The sequence below is a fragment of the Anopheles ziemanni genome, chromosome 2 (genome assembly GCF_943734765.1).
Source record: "Anopheles ziemanni chromosome 2, idAnoZiCoDA_A2_x.2, whole genome shotgun sequence".
In the NCBI taxonomy this organism is placed as follows: Eukaryota; Metazoa; Arthropoda; class Insecta; order Diptera; family Culicidae; genus Anopheles; species Anopheles ziemanni.
In genome coordinates, this window is record NC_080705.1 from 80,540,001 (window position 1) to 80,555,275 (window position 15,275).

A 15,275-nucleotide genomic window follows, 5' to 3' on the forward strand; every position below is an offset into this window, starting at 1 on the left:
TTTCCCGACGAACACGTTGCATAAGACTGCAATCCTCCTTTCGGTTACATATTATTTCGCGTATCGTGACGAACGATTTCACGATCATCTCATACTTTGCCACAAAATAAAATCTTATCAAAGTTTTTCTCAAACTTTAAATGGTGAAAAGTTTCCTATCGGGAGGGTGGGAAGGGGTGGGTTCTTTATATTGGTTCTAGTAAACATTTGTGCACGATGTAAAAAGTTATCTAATTTGGCGAACAACAACAACATGTGCATTCGGCCAACTGCGATTAAGTGAAATTACATAAATTTTATCGTGCCTGCCTCGCTTGTTTTTATTCTACAAATTATGCAATCATGCATTCAAAACAAACAAAATCCCCTTTAATGCGCTTTAAAAATAGTAATCGAAATTATTTTTCTTTTATTTTCTTCTCCCTAGAGTATCTGCCCCAAGCATGCCAGCATTCGGTATGATGCCACATCCGCCAGGCTAGAAGTGATGGACCTTTGTTCCATCCGCGGGGTCACTGTAGATCACCGACCTATCGAAGCCCTGACCTGGTGTAAAATTACCTCTCTTAGCAAGATATTGCTCGGAACCGTGCCTGTTTTCGTGGAAGAAAACGTCCCCGCAACCGAGGGTGTACAGGATGAGCGGCCCTTTTTGGTAAACGAAGATTCAAAGGATTTTATTGACTGCAGCTTAGAGGTATGAAATTTAGATGTTGTTTCGGAAAAACGAATTATAACAAGAGTTTTTTTCTGCTTTTGAAGGAAACTCAACTGTTACCGACAACGAAAAGAGCAACCGGAACAACCAGTCGACTGTTGAGTGGATCTCAAACGGTCATCAACTCCCTGAAGCCGCAAACAGGTCGCATAAGCAGCAGTTTCTACGTACCGGCGACACAGCAGCTAGAAGACAGTGCGATCTCTGCGGTAGCGAATGAATCTCTTCCGCCGGTGAAATCTTGCGATATAAGCGTATCTTCGACCTCCGCAAAACCGGTACCGGCGGCCGATGAAGATGTACTTAAAAAGGCCAAAGATGAGCTTGATGACGATGATGAATTTTTTATCATTCCCGAAACTCAACAACCCGTTGAGGACGAGCGTCCATCGCCAACCATTGATCGCATCCCGCCCGTTGTTATTCGCCCGGATCGGGCAGAGCGAACGCAGGCAGAAGAGGACTACTTCCAGATGACGGCTCAGGACGATGACAACAGTAACGATGGACTGTTCAACAATGAGTACATGGCAGAGTCACAGAATCTGCTGCAGAATATGGACGAGTCGTACAGGAGGGTGGACGCAGCCGGGTCAAGAAAGTCTATCCTTCCGGAGCGTTCCGTCGATTCGATATCGTTTCAAGAGCATCGTAATGCGACGCAGGACATGAGTCGACTGGAGTGGAACGAAACTCGGCCGGAGCCGGAGGCGGAGTCGGTGGCGGAGAAAAAGCTATACGCAGCCGAGCAGGTGGAAAAGCCGGTGAAGGAAGATGATCGATCCATTACGCCGGAGCTGCACTTTGACGCTGTGGTGGCGGTGGAAGCACGAGACCGAGCAGGGTCCGTAACACCGGAGGTAGATTTCGACCAGGTTCCTGAGATTAAACCGCCTGCAGGACGATCGGAACTGGAAGACGACGACGATGAGCACGAGATTTCGCTCAATCAAGAAGGTTGCTTCCCAAAGCCGGTTGAGAGAGTTGCGGAAGAAAACGGTAATAAAAAACCGGCTGAAGATGTATACGATATGGAAACGCAATCATTGGACTTCGATTGTTTTAAAAAGCCTTCAACAACAAAGGCCACTAATAGTTTGTCAAAGTCGAAGGATCGATCTAAGGAGAATGGTGTGAGTCCGTATGATATGGAAACGCAAGCTTTAGCTTTCGACGACGATGATCATTCCGACCCCTACGACCTACTGACACAACCAATGGAGCCACCAAAATGGAGCGTTTTCAAGAAACCACCTAAACCATCTGCGTCGCTTGTTGAGCCGAAAGGTCCGGAACCGGAAGATTTCGAAACCCAACCAATGATACCTCCGGCTCCATTGCGGCGAGTTTTCTCGAAAGAAAAATCAACCGAACCGCGTCCTTCTACCTCTTCCGCCCGAACAACGGTACTACTCAATCCTGCCGACATAGAAACGCAACCGATGTCTCCACCAGAGCGATTCAAAAAGAACACTGGTCCACCATCTCCTTCCATCGACCCGGCCGATCTGCTGACGCAACCGATGAGTCCACCCAGGAACCTGCGGGAGGATAGTTGTTCTCCGGTGTTGAAAAAACCCGCATCGAAACTGTTTGACGCGTACGAGCTGGAAACGCAACCCCTCGGAAGGTCGTTCCCTCCGGAAAGGAAGGTTAGCAAATCGTTGGTCGTTTTTGGTTCGAAGACGCCTGTTATTTCATTGGTGGACATAATGAAATGTATTAATTTTTCACAGGAGGACATCGATCCGTATGCGATGCAGACACAACGTATGCAACAGGAAGATGATCATATGGTTAGCTCTTACGATCTTCTGACGCAACCTCTGCAACGCAGCGCACAAGGATCATCCTCCTTTCGAAAAACGGACACGGTTGGACCGGCGACTGCACATGAGATTTCTCACTTTGAACCTATTATAAACAGCACCGTGCGGCACTCGTTGCTGCAAGCGGGTACTCAGATGAAAGACACAAAGCAGGACCTAAAGGGCGAGCAAATTTCTCCCTCATCATCGAACAAGGAGAATCAAACACGCCACGGCGCGGTCGTGTCGAGCAGTGAAGAAGAGTTTGATGAAGAGGAGGACGAAGATCTGGACGATGATGTGTGTCTAGCTGCCACCCTACCTGTGGGTGAGCTTGATAAGGAATCGAAAAAGCGGGGACGGGGAAGACCGCGCAAGATACCGTCGCCCGTCTTTAAGGTACCGTCGGAAACGGCGTTGACCACTCCGAAACCATTACCGACCAAGAGTCGCCGGCAGTCGATAGTGGTGACGGAGTTTCTAACTCCGGAACATCCACTGCTCAGCCTACCGAAACCGGACAGCATCCTGATGGCGTCCGTGCACATGCGTGAACTGTCGGCATCACACTCGCGTGAGGCGGCGGCGCAGGGTGGCCCGAAGTATCACTTCAAAGACGATAGCAGTGACGATGAGGACGAGGATCGGTTGGTGTTCAAAAAGACACATGTTAGTGTTGCACTGGAGCGTGAGCTAGAGAAGGTGAAAGAGGTTTCCAAGCAGAAGCAACTGGAAAAGAAAGAAAAGGCGGGTGGTAAAAAACGGGGCGTAAAAAAGGAGGATCAACACGATGAGGATGAAGAGGAGGGTCCTAAAAAGCGGCGCGTTACGGTTGAGAAGGCTTCCTCTTCCACCGCTTCCGGTACAGGTCACAACGCGGAACAACAGACGCGCGCTAAAGAACCGGGGAAAAAATCCGCCCGTGAAAAGTCGGTGAAAAAAGAGGAGCTGGGTGAAAAAGAATCGAGCCGTGGGAAAGACGGAAAGCGCAAGGAAAAAGCCACTTCGTCAAGCTCATCGCTTCCCAACAAAGAAGAACCTCATCCGATGGTCGCATCGGAGCGTGTTTCCACCCGCAGCCATCGGGAACCGCTTCCAAAGCGAACAATTGATGAATCGGTTGCCTATGAGTCTAGCACGTCCAAGGGAACAGCGGCCACCATGCGGACATCGACACGGACGCGCAAGCCGCGAGAAGTTCCGAGCCCGGAGCGCCGGCAGCAAAATCAACCGGAAGAAAAATCGGAAGCGGATGGCGCGGCGGTTCCAAGACGAGAATCAAAACGGCAAAAAACAACCAACCACAAGTATCGTTCTCATTCGCCGGATCCGGTGAAGAAAAAGGCGATCACAAAGAAGGTAGATGATCCATCTTCTTCAACTGTTTCTGGGTTATTGAGGGGGGGACTAGGTGGTCTTCCATCGGAGAAGCGTAATGATGCGGTTGTGGATATCAGTGTTACTAGCAGCACCGGAAGCGAAGGATCGATAAGGATGGCCCGTGCCAACCGTCCAAAACTGATATTTACACGCATGAGCCCGGAACCCTACCGGAAATGTATCGCTCGCGCTGGTACGTAGCGTTTGTCCCTCGAGTTTGGGGGACAGTTTTTGCTTTGCTGTGGCTTCATTGCTTCATTGCATGTTTTAGATTTATAGATTATAGAAGTAATTAGTAATTTAGTACATTGCCCTATTCATGCTGTTCCCATTTCCATCGATCTCTATTGAAGACATTTATGTATCCACACCTCAAATATTCACTTTACAAAACTAACAAAGCTATATTGACAATTTCATGCGTCCGATCCTATCGTAGTAGCCAACATCGATTAAAAAAACCATCTATCATTGAGTTGTTGCTAGTAACACCGTTATATTGACTATGCACCATTGCAGCTTGTATGTTTCATATTTTTCATTTAAACCATCATTTTTTAGTATCTATCCATCGACTTTAACCAAATGTTTGCGTACACTTACAGGGGGCAAAGTGGTAGACATACCGGAACTGGCGAACGTGCTGGTAACGGATCGCATCTTCCGGACGTACAAATTTCTATGTGCCGTTGCAAAAGGCATTCCCATCGTCGGCCAGTCGTACCTGGATGCACTACAGGCCGCCCAAGAGCACGACGAGCCTGTTGATCCGTGGGAGCACATCCTGTGCGATGAAATCTCGGAGAAGCGTTACAAATTTCGTTTGCGCGATTCGTTGTTAAAGGCGCGCGGTAACAAACTTTTCCAGGATTACACCGTTTTTGTTACCTCCAACACGCAACCTCCACCGTTGGAATTATATTGTGAGTAGTGGTAACAGAACCCGTCCCTTCAATGCTTGCGTAAAATGTTATTTTTATTTATCCAGTAATCTTATCCTGTGCCGGAGCCACACCAATGAAACATCTCAGCCAGCCGGTGAAGCAGAGTGGCAAAATGTTCATCATTTCCGACCCAGCCGATGCAGCATCCTGGCCGAAGTACAGGGAAAAGTATCCCAACATAGATGTGGTATCGACGGAAGGGTTTATGTTATCCATCATGCAGCATTCGATTAGTTTAAAAAAGCATCGCTTGATGTAGAGATTGGCAGCGAAGAACTTGTTGAATTTCGGCGCGTAATGTGCCATTGGTCAGTTTTAATTTTCATGTTGTTAGTATCGTAGTCTCACATAATATTGCATTGAACTGTTTGTCATCTATCTCTTTCTGTTAAATGCGGTTTTTTAATGGAGAAGACCAACAAAATTCGCTCTTTCTCAACTCATCGCAAAATCATCACTGTCGATATGTACATATTCATATTTATCTTTTTTCTATTTTCAAAAATAAAATGCTCTAAAGCTATAAAAAGTACTATTCTTTATCAATAATCGAAAGAATTTAAACCACGACAATTTTTTAAATTTGTCATGAGAAAATTTGATTTTTTTGAACTCCTCAATCGTGTAATAAAAACCGAACAGGTTTCAGATCGATATGTCGTCTTCTCGCGAAAAGAAAACTGTCATTTGTGTTGACGACCGATGCGGCGCACATGTGAGTTCAGTTTTTGAAAAGGTCTACGTGAACATGGAATATATCAACAATACCCCAAACGGGGTATCCGGTTCTGGGACGGTGAATAAAATCCTCTGCTGCGAATGTGGCGTCCCGATCGAGCCGAACGCCACGAACATGTGCGTTCCGTGCCTTCGTTCGCACGTCGACATCACGGAGAACATCCCGAAGCAGGCGGTGATTTTCTTCTGCCGCAACTGCGAACGCTATCTGAATCCACCGAACGAGTGGGTCGCGTGCAGTCTGGAGTCGAAGGAGCTGCTGTCCCTGTGCCTGAAGCGTCTGCAGGGGCTGCGGCAGGTGAAGCTGGTCGATGCCGGTTTTGTGTGGACCGAGCCGCACTCGAAGCGCATCAAGGTGAAGCTGACCGTGCACGGCGAGGTGATGGATGATGTCGTGCTGCAGCAGGTGTTCGTGGTGGAGTTTACGGTCAACAATCAGATGTGCGACGATTGCCATCGGACCGAGGCGAAGGACTTTTGGCGCTGCATGGTGCAGGTGCGCCAGAAGGCGGTTAACAAGAAGACACTGTTCTACCTCGAGCAGATGATTCTGAAGCACAAAGCGCACGATAACACGCTCGGCATCAAGCCGACCCCGGGTGGGTTGGACTTTTTCTATGCCACTGAAGCGCACGCCCGGAAGATGGTCGACTTCCTGCAGGCCGTGCTGCCGGTAAAGGTGACCACCTCGAAGAAGCTGATTTCGCACGACATCCACAGCAACTCGTACAACTACAAGTATTCGTACGCTGTGGACATTGTGCCGATATCGAAGGGAAGTTTGGTTTGCCTGAACAAACGGCTGACTCAGCAGATGGGCCACATAGCACCGGTTTGCTTGGTAGCAAAGGTGGCTAACTCTATCCATCTGATTGATCCACAAACGGCTCAACGTAAGTAAAAACAGACTGGGTTCAGAACAATGTAATCGTTGGCATTAATGAAACTTTATACCTATTTCTAGTTGCCGAAGTGCAGAACATGGCCTTCTGGAAGACGCCGTTCGAGGCCATCTGCAACCCGAAGCAGATGGTCGAGTTTACAGTGATGGACGTGGAGATCATTCGGGGGGGCGAACGAAAGGCGTTCCCGGGACAAGGGGCGGTCTCGTTGCGCCATACGCTTGCCGACGTTTGGGTAGTGAAGTCTTCCGAGCTGGGCATCAACGATAATACGATTCACGTGAAGTCACACTTGGGCAATCTGCTCAAACCGGGTGATTGCGTGCTCGGGTTCGATTTGCGTGACGCGAACGTCAACAACTCGGACTTTGAAAAGCTCAACTCGGACACCGTGCCCGATGTGCTGTTGGTGAAGAAGTCGTACGATAAATCGGTACGCAAGCAGAACCGCAACTGGAAGTTGAAACATCTGGCCGAAGATGTTGCCGTGGACACCGATATCGAGAACGAGTACAACGAATTCCTGGAGGATCTGGAGGAGGATCCGGAGCTGAGGCAGAATGTTAACATTTTCAAGGACAAAAACAAACAGATTCCGGTCGATACGAACGACATGGATGATCCGTCGCTGCCGAGGATTACGCTCGAGGAGATGCTCGACGATTTGGTGCTGGAGGACGAGGAAATGGGTGACGGTTGATTTCACAGTTTTGCAGTACCCGGAGGAAAATATATTGTTTAAAAAGTATATGCTAATAAAAGTTCTACATTTTTTCCACTATACTCCACTGAAGGTGTGTTTCGTTTATTAGTCTTGTCTTCCTTCCCTTTACGACTACAGTACTTAGTACAACAAATAATAGTAGATAGGTGTAGTAGTAGTAGTAGTAGTTCCACGCTATGTCTGTTTCTAACCGGGGGGCCTCCATTCTTCCAAAATGCAACAGAATAGCTCTGAACTTGTGAAGATCGAATAAGAGGCCGGTACTATAGTGGTTGCTTGGAACGATGTGAGCAGTGAGCAAAACACTGATAAAAACTCCGCTGAGTGAAGATATTTTAACGATATATTGCTGATAAACGAAATTCATTCAGAAAGTCGCAATAATTTACGTAAAATACACACCGTTTACATGCGACTTAGCAACGGTCCATGGAAACGCATTTGTTCGTAAATAAGTCCATGAAATGGAATCCCAATTGGCGGTCCTCTGAACCAATCTGATGGCTACCGTTCTCTTCACTATTTGGTTTGTTACTCATTTCCGGAAGCGGGGAAGAAGCGGGGCACTCATAAGGGCGTTCAAAAAGCAAAACATAAACTGAAAGAAACGGCAAACGGCGTAAACGGCACTAAAACACTAACACTGGCTTCGTTCGCTATGCTTAGGTGCGACATTTTATCTGGTCGCAGCCATTGGAGGCATGGCCGGCAGTCCTCCCGGTCCGGCGCCGCCGCCACCAACGGCTGCACCAGGGCCCAGCAGGACCTGCTTCTGTTGCGACTTTTGCATTTCCTCCATTTGGGCACGTTCGACCTCGAACACGACCGGTGCAAACAGAATCATGGAGGTGGTGAAGAAAATCCAGGACGCATTGCAGGTGAGCGAGTACAGGCCCTTGACACTGCGCACCGTCAGTCCGGTGACGGCACCGGAAAACGCACGGACCGGTTCCGGGAACATTTCCGTCAGTCCCCAAAGTCGTTCACCGAGCGATTCATCAGGTTCCTGTGCGGGTACAAAATCGGAACATTTTGGGTAGCTATCAACACCCTGGGCTCTTACAGGTTAGAAACGGTACTTACGTCATCGTAACTATCATCCGCATTTGTGCGTGCCACAGTTTTGGATGTTTGCGAAGTGGAGCCTGAACCAGATGGGCGGGCTGAGGATCCTGAAGGGCCAGAAGGAGCCGCTACCGGAGCTGGAGCGGGAGCAGCTTCAGGGACGGGGGCAGGTTTCACTGGTTCAGGTTGCTTGAGCGGTTCCTCCGGCTAGGGCAGGAACGAAACATAAACAACAGTCAAAAACATGCGTTGAATGAATCCGTATTGCGCAACACTACTACGCACTGGTATGCACGTAGAATGAGGACATTCGTGGAATCAGATGGTTCTCTAAATTAATCCTTAGTTGACGTCGTCGGAAGGATAAACATCCTCAAGAAAACACCAATAGAACATTTCACTTACGGTAGAAGGTTTGCGTTCCGGTGTTTCATCCTTGCTGCCGGTGGCTGATTCCATTCCGCTGTCCTTATCTGTCGAAATTTCGTCCTCTTCGATTTTTTCCACCAGCACCACCTCAGGATCGGAATCCATTCGATCTGTGGTCAGATATTGTCAATCAAACGGAAGGTGTTTTGTTGCGAATGGGTCGCCCGCGATGCGTGCAGCTTGCTGCGATTGTATTTCCCTGTGCGTTTGTGCACTCTGGCACGTATCTTTTTCGGTATCACAATTAAAACCGGCGACCCGAAACGAAAACACAGGAAAAACACATGCAATTCACTTCGACCAAAGTGACAATTCTGTCAGAACTGTCCATCGGACGTAATAAAAAAATCGATATCGCACATGCAAGGATACGTGTAGAGGTGCGTTGTCGGAGTTAGATCGGATGGTTGAGTTCGATTCTTACAAGAAACATTTTAATATAAAGTAAATTAAAGGGCGAAAATCTCTTCATACTACATGTATGAAGGATTCATCGGATATAGGAGGTATGAGGTTGGTCCGAGAGTGAGTGGATTTTTTACATTTATTCTATACGAGAGTATTTTTGATACGGTTCTTTACAATATAAGGGTACGCATTTCAGTGTTAATGATGTAATAATAATTGAAACTTTGAGTCAGTTCAGTGTCCGAAGGTAATGAAAAGATTCACTTCTTTGGTGCGTTGGAGTATAGTGATTGGATCGCTTCAGCGATTCCCACCACTAGTCAGCAGGTTATGTCAACCGGTTTTTAACGGTTATAGAACATTTAACCCTTTGGTGCAAACGAGCATAAACATCAATGGATTCAAACGATTATGATAACGGATATGGTTAGTGTAATAAAATAGTTACTATTTATTTAGTTTCCATCCAACGTCTAATATAGATAAGTTTACTAAAAGTGATTCAATGTGAAGGTATCCACTTACCTATCAAATACAACCCCCACTTTCTCTATTATAATAGTAGTCAGTGAACGTAAAAAGCTTCAATTTCAAAACAACTTTTATTTTTATTTCTTTTACTTTTATCCTCTCCTTAACACTTCATCATTCATGTAACAAAGTCAAGTATTCTTTTATGCTTATCCATAACGTGCAATCTGGCCTTTGTTCAGATTTATCTCTCCCTCCTTGATTTCCTATCCCATCGTTTTATGTCAATTAATTTGTGGGCGCATACATATAAGCTGTACTGTAGAGTAGTGATCAGTTTACTACTTAATCTCTTATCTCATCTTTTTATGTTTTGTTCAGCTGCATTCAAAGGAAGAGTTGTGCTAGCAACTGGAACATGGAACAATAGTTAATAGTTTCCAATAACATAGTTTAATTTAGTCAAAGTTTTGTCATCATGCTGCTGTTTAGCTTACTAAAAGTTCCAAATACTTATCATTTCCCCTACTCATTATCATTTGTGTCTCTCTTCCGGCCCAAAACAGTACCATTCGCAACGTTTCTCGGTAAAATCAGAATATATCTGCTTAACGAATATCAAACATTGTTCACTATGTTTTAAAATCAGTACACTGTTATGTTACTTATTGTAAGTTTCTTAAGATATTAATGCTTCGACCGACGTCTGGTCACTTTCCTGGGACACACGCCAATATGCTTAGACAGTGCTATTCGAAATAGCCCATAGTTTTGCTGTTATACATGTTTTTACCTTATTTTACCATGGCATGATGAAAAGAAATATTTTGCTAATAAAATAATCATTTGATGATAATAAAAAAGCAAAAAAACAATTTGTAAAAACAATCCTACCTAACAGCAACGACAATACAACGGTTATGTAGGTGTAGTGTAAAATGTTGTATTACTTTTTTTTTAAATAACATTTTTATGCGCAAACTTATCTTTCTCCGGTAGTTTGGTTTAATGTTTTTCTCTTTAAATATGCTCGTTATTCTCCCTTCTCCATTGCACCCTTTTTATTGGTTGAATTCATTATGATTTACTTAAAAAGGCCACAATATGAATATATATTTTGTTTTTCGTTTTTATTTTTTTTCATATTTGCTGTTATCTTTTGGCATGGATTTGAAATGATTTTCGGAACGGAAAGGTTCGTTTGCTCGGACGCATTCGATTGGGTTTCTTTCACGGGTGGGTTATTAAGTATGTTTTCATCATTCTAAGGAAGCATATCTGTGGAACTAGGCGTTTGTAGGGCGAATGTTGATGATAAACTTTTATTTATTGTGGGTTGTTTAATCCTTTAGAGTTGAAGTACAAGAGATTGATATTCATAGTTTTCTTTATAGGCTTAGGCGGGAATGAGAAATGAAAAGAGTTTAAATAAACAGTATTTTACGCAAGCATATATACAAAGCTGCATACTTAAAGTTATTTAAAATCCAGGATAACCTTACTGAAGTGATTACATAACTTCGTGATCCCGTAGAACGGACGATTGACTAGAAATCTGCTCATTGCTGCCGGTCTTTTTTATGTGCTCGAAAAAAGACTTGTTATTTTAAATTAAAAGCTAACATTCATGTGTAACAATTGCAAGAGAAAGAAATATTGTAATAAATGAAAGTGCAACTAGAATGCGCAAATAGGAAATAAAATGTATTATTCTGCCGTGAGCGTAATATTTCCCGCTATCTTATAGGGTACTACCGGCTACTTCGGAACTTTCACTTTACAATTCCAGTACAGTATGCTCATACAGTGTAGTAGCTAGTAGTTAATGTATGTTTCTATACTTTAGAACAGCAATGCTTAAGGGGTAATTTTTCAAACGTTGCCGCATCATGTTCATGGGCTCGAAACGGCACGACTATGATAATGAGAATAATTATGTTACGGTAGGTTATAGTTCGCATATAGACGTCAAATAGAAGCATAACGAAAAATCGGTAACGGTTCGATAACCAAACGCACTGCAGACACTGAGAAAGAAACCCGAAGCGGAGGGGTTCGTATTTGAGTGAGTGTGTGGGGGGGGGGGATAGTTTTTTGTTTAAATATTATCACACCCTTTTAACTTCATTACACACTTAAGCAAAAGCAGAAACTATTCGTATTCACTTTCATAGGTTGTTTGCACACTAGCATGCGGTAATTATATAACTTTATTTGTTTCTCTTGTATCTCGTTCCCTTGCTTGCGTCAGCGCTACCGAAGAGCAAGTTTAAAAAAATCTTCCAAAAATAGCTAATTCGCCTGTTGTTTGTTCATTTAAATTCTGATTTTTGATATTTGTTATTATAACGTTATAAATTGCATTTTTTTTCATTGTTTATTCTTGTTTAAACGTTTAACGTTAATGTTGCCTTTTTTTAAATCTCCTCCACGCACTTGCACTCCTTTTTGTGGCCTTTGCAAATTGGGGGGGTTCGGGTGATCAGGATGTGTTGTGGGTTCCTCATTCGCTGCCGGGTAACGGCTCGATCAAAAAACGCAAGAGAAACAGAACCGATTGCCATCACCGTTTGCACCCGACACCATTTCTCATGGAATTCAGAGATCCACCATCCGACCCAGGTGGCGGTTTTTCGTTACAATTTTCCATTTTAACGTTGGTGTTTAACTTTGAAGACCGTCTCTGTTCATTAGCTTATCGTTTACCATTTACGTGCCGTTTTTTTTTACGATTTATTCATTCTATTCACACTCACACATTTTCTACATTCAAAAACAGTTACTCTTTCGTAGGACTACTTTTAGCATAGACACGAACCGCGGCAATGCAGCAGCAACAGCGTGAACATTTATCGAACGTTCGTCAAAGCCAGGGAGGAAAGTTAACGAAAGAACTTTGTCGGGTTGTTGTGCGCTCGTTTTGTGGACTTTGTTTTAAGGAGCATGCAAAGTGGCGGACCGAAATTGCAATTTTACAGTTGAATGGAAGAATTTGGTCGTGGATGTGCGAATTTCGGGCAACATTGTTTTGAGAGAACCCGGGTTTAGGGATCGGGCATTGGGGCAAGTGGCATGAAAAACGTTTAAAATCTTTATCCGCAACCATTTTCGGGTGTCCCTTAAAAGTGGTACCACCACCGGGTTTTTGTTAAAATATTCCTACAAAATCCATTACCTCCCTCCACACGCACCAATAATGTATGCGTCGTCAATTCCCTACCAGTCACCGGTTATCCAGGTTTGTTTTCCAATAACGGATCTTTTTTGTTTATTGTACTCAATTTCTATTTTGTCCGATACCAAAATTGACAACCACTATGAAGCGTTGCATTTTAAATTCATATTTCATCGAAGTGTTGTAAAAATCAGTCGCTTTATGTTTCTGTGTCCTTCAGATATTCGCATCCAGTCCGGTTTGCCTGTTACACCGTATGCCCTCTGTTGCCATTTTTCCTCTTTTTCTCGTCAGTTTGGTAAGTCCTACAAACCGCTCCTGCACTGGCGACATAGTTTCCCTTACGCAGCTAATTTCTTCCTTATGCCAATGCGAAGCACAAAAAAGGCTGACGTTGCTTTGCTAAACTCCTCCAGCTCATTTTTGCGCGAAGTGCCATCCTTGTAGCTTTGCGTTCCTGGCAAAATTATCTCTAGCGTGTACGTGTTTTCACTGTGTAAATGGGTTTAACAATAATTGGTAACAACTGCATAACAATTATACTTTATTCATTTCGGTTCAGTTTTGTCCGACATCGCGGTGCGGTGGCGTACAACCGTACTGTTTTGCTGGCCACCGTAGTCTAGCCGTGTTAGTTGTTCACTTATTGTTTGATTATCTTGCCTGGCAATAGTTTCCTGTGAAAGCGTGTCGATAACTGAGCTAAACATGAGCGTGATTGGTGTAATTTTAACGGTTTTAAAACTAGTCCCCGGTGTAAATCGAATTTAAATTTAATTACCAAACCATACGATATCCTGCGAGTGTGTCTGTGTATGTGTGCGTTTTTACTAGTTAGCCATATGCATGCACATACAATTGTTTTGCTGTGAAAAACACATTTCCCATACATGCATGTATGTTATCCTAGTAACCGATGTTTTCTCTTCTTCTCTCTCGCCAGTAGTTTGTGCTAGTTATGTATAATTATGTTGCTTTGAGTAGGTTTTTAGTGACTTCATTTAATGTTTATATGCTATACTATTTTTTCATTGCAATGCGAACGCATTCGTCGTCGTGTACTCACGAAAATGGGTAACTAAACACGATAGATCACGACTCGGCTCCGTCGCAGCGGAGCCGCAGCACAACAGCTGCTGTATTTTTGTTCTCTTGTTTTAGAAGCGATAAACGTAGATGCTTTTCCCACCTTGGTTTTCATGTTTTTATAACGGTAGTTTTGAGATTTTCACCTCCCCTTTCTTTTCCCTTCCCTCTTTTACGCCTAGTTTAAACTTCAAACACCTTTCACTTTCGTCCCATTTCCCTGGTTTTCAAAAATTTCAAACGCCCGTTTCTCCGTCTTGTTCATCCGTCGTCCGTTCACACCGACATTTCGAAGCACACCATTCAATTTCTCTCTCGACATAGGTTTTTTTGTGTTTTCCTACATTTTTTTATCTAGCCAGGGCAGCAGTACTGCGGCTCGACGATTCGTTCCTTGCAATAAATAACACTCTGTTCCAACTTCGAACGTGCCTCAAACACGAACTGCTGCCCCAAAGCTAGGCTTTTTTGCTTCTCCTCGCTCTCTACTAGTGTTAGTGCTTAGCCAGCTGTAGGGTTTTCTTTATTTTTTGGTTTTAATTTACCTTATAGGATAGGAGCATGAAATTTCAAACATCTAAATTGGATTGTGGGATTATTTTACGAGAGAATGTTTTAGTGGGGCTACGATGAGGAGTGGGTAATGCAACGGTTCAAGTTTACGACAAGAATATTGGTAGTTCGGTAATAGGTTCATTTGTGCCAATTTTCCTTTCGTTTTTTTCCATTGACGCTTTTTATTTTTTTATTTCTCTGTTCGTATTAAGAAGGCTTCTCTACGCCCAACAACAACAATCAAACCAACTGAAATTCGTTCAAATGAAAACGCGAAACTCATCTAAACGTTGTGCAGCTAAAACGTTTAACTTTAATGCTTAATGTTATGCCTCCGTCCACCGATCCGGCCCCGTTTCTGGCCAATTCGTGTCTTTCTACCGCGAAGGTAAGCAATTTAATCGCTTATGAGTTGCTTTTCTACATAAGGGGGAGGGGCTTCGGTTTGCTTTCCCGCAAAATGCTTTGGTAAATTCAGTGGCATTTGAATTGGAAAGGAATGGGAACTGCCGAAGAGAGAAAGAAATGGGTATTTGCGGACGACTTATAATTGTAATCTTTTGTTTGCTTCCAGCAGTGTGCGATCAACTTCAATTCCACACGCATATGATGGGGTCCGGGTTTAGGAAGGAAAAAGGTTTGTTTGACTATCCTTGTTTTTCTTGTGAGCCACAAATGAAAGCTTTAAGTCAGTCAATAATTCGTAGCGGTTTAATCCGGTTGAAGAAAATCTTTGTTTTCTTTCCGCCACGCGTCTTTGTTTTGGAAGCAGGAACTCTTTCTAGCTGGGCTTGATTCCGAACGAGCAGTTGTGGCCCTAGCAGCCAAAGTGGAACAACGGTTTCGTGGAAACTTAGCTAGCGTAACGCAAA

General features: G+C 44.1%; 3 protein-coding genes across 4 annotated transcripts; 2 read left to right on the plus strand and 1 right to left on the minus strand.

Annotated features, from left to right (window-relative positions):
• The first annotated feature begins 487 nt into the window (after positions 1-487).
• On the plus strand, positions 488-5,280 carry LOC131294495 (mediator of DNA damage checkpoint protein 1-like). The gene is made up of 5 exons (XM_058322542.1): positions 488-697; positions 763-2,370; positions 2,455-4,099; positions 4,512-4,829; positions 4,895-5,280. The coding sequence occupies exons 1-5, from the start codon at positions 488-490 to the stop codon at positions 5,107-5,109; spliced, it is 3,996 nt and encodes a 1,331-aa protein (XP_058178525.1). The 3' UTR covers positions 5,110-5,280.
• A 272-nt stretch (positions 5,281-5,552) lies between these two features.
• LOC131282347 (60S ribosomal export protein NMD3) lies at positions 5,553-7,277 on the plus strand. The gene is made up of 2 exons (XM_058311782.1): positions 5,553-6,481; positions 6,553-7,277. The coding sequence occupies exons 1-2, from the start codon at positions 5,599-5,601 to the stop codon at positions 7,188-7,190; spliced, it is 1,521 nt and encodes a 506-aa protein (XP_058167765.1). The 5' UTR covers positions 5,553-5,598; the 3' UTR covers positions 7,191-7,277.
• On the minus strand, positions 7,270-9,010 carry LOC131282348 (mitochondrial import receptor subunit TOM22 homolog). Of its 2 annotated transcripts, none has more exons than XM_058311784.1 (3): positions 8,698-9,010; positions 8,298-8,340; positions 7,270-8,220 (listed from the first exon to the last, which is right to left on the minus strand). In XM_058311784.1, the coding sequence occupies exons 1-3, from the start codon at positions 8,811-8,813 to the stop codon at positions 7,891-7,893; spliced, it is 489 nt and encodes a 162-aa protein (XP_058167767.1). In that variant the 5' UTR covers positions 8,814-9,010; the 3' UTR covers positions 7,270-7,890. The 2 variants fall into 2 exon arrangements, with proteins under 2 accessions (XP_058167767.1, XP_058167766.1); XM_058311783.1 differs by having other exon boundaries at positions 8,298-8,486; positions 8,685-9,010.
• Positions 9,011-15,275: the final 6,265 nt, after the last annotated feature.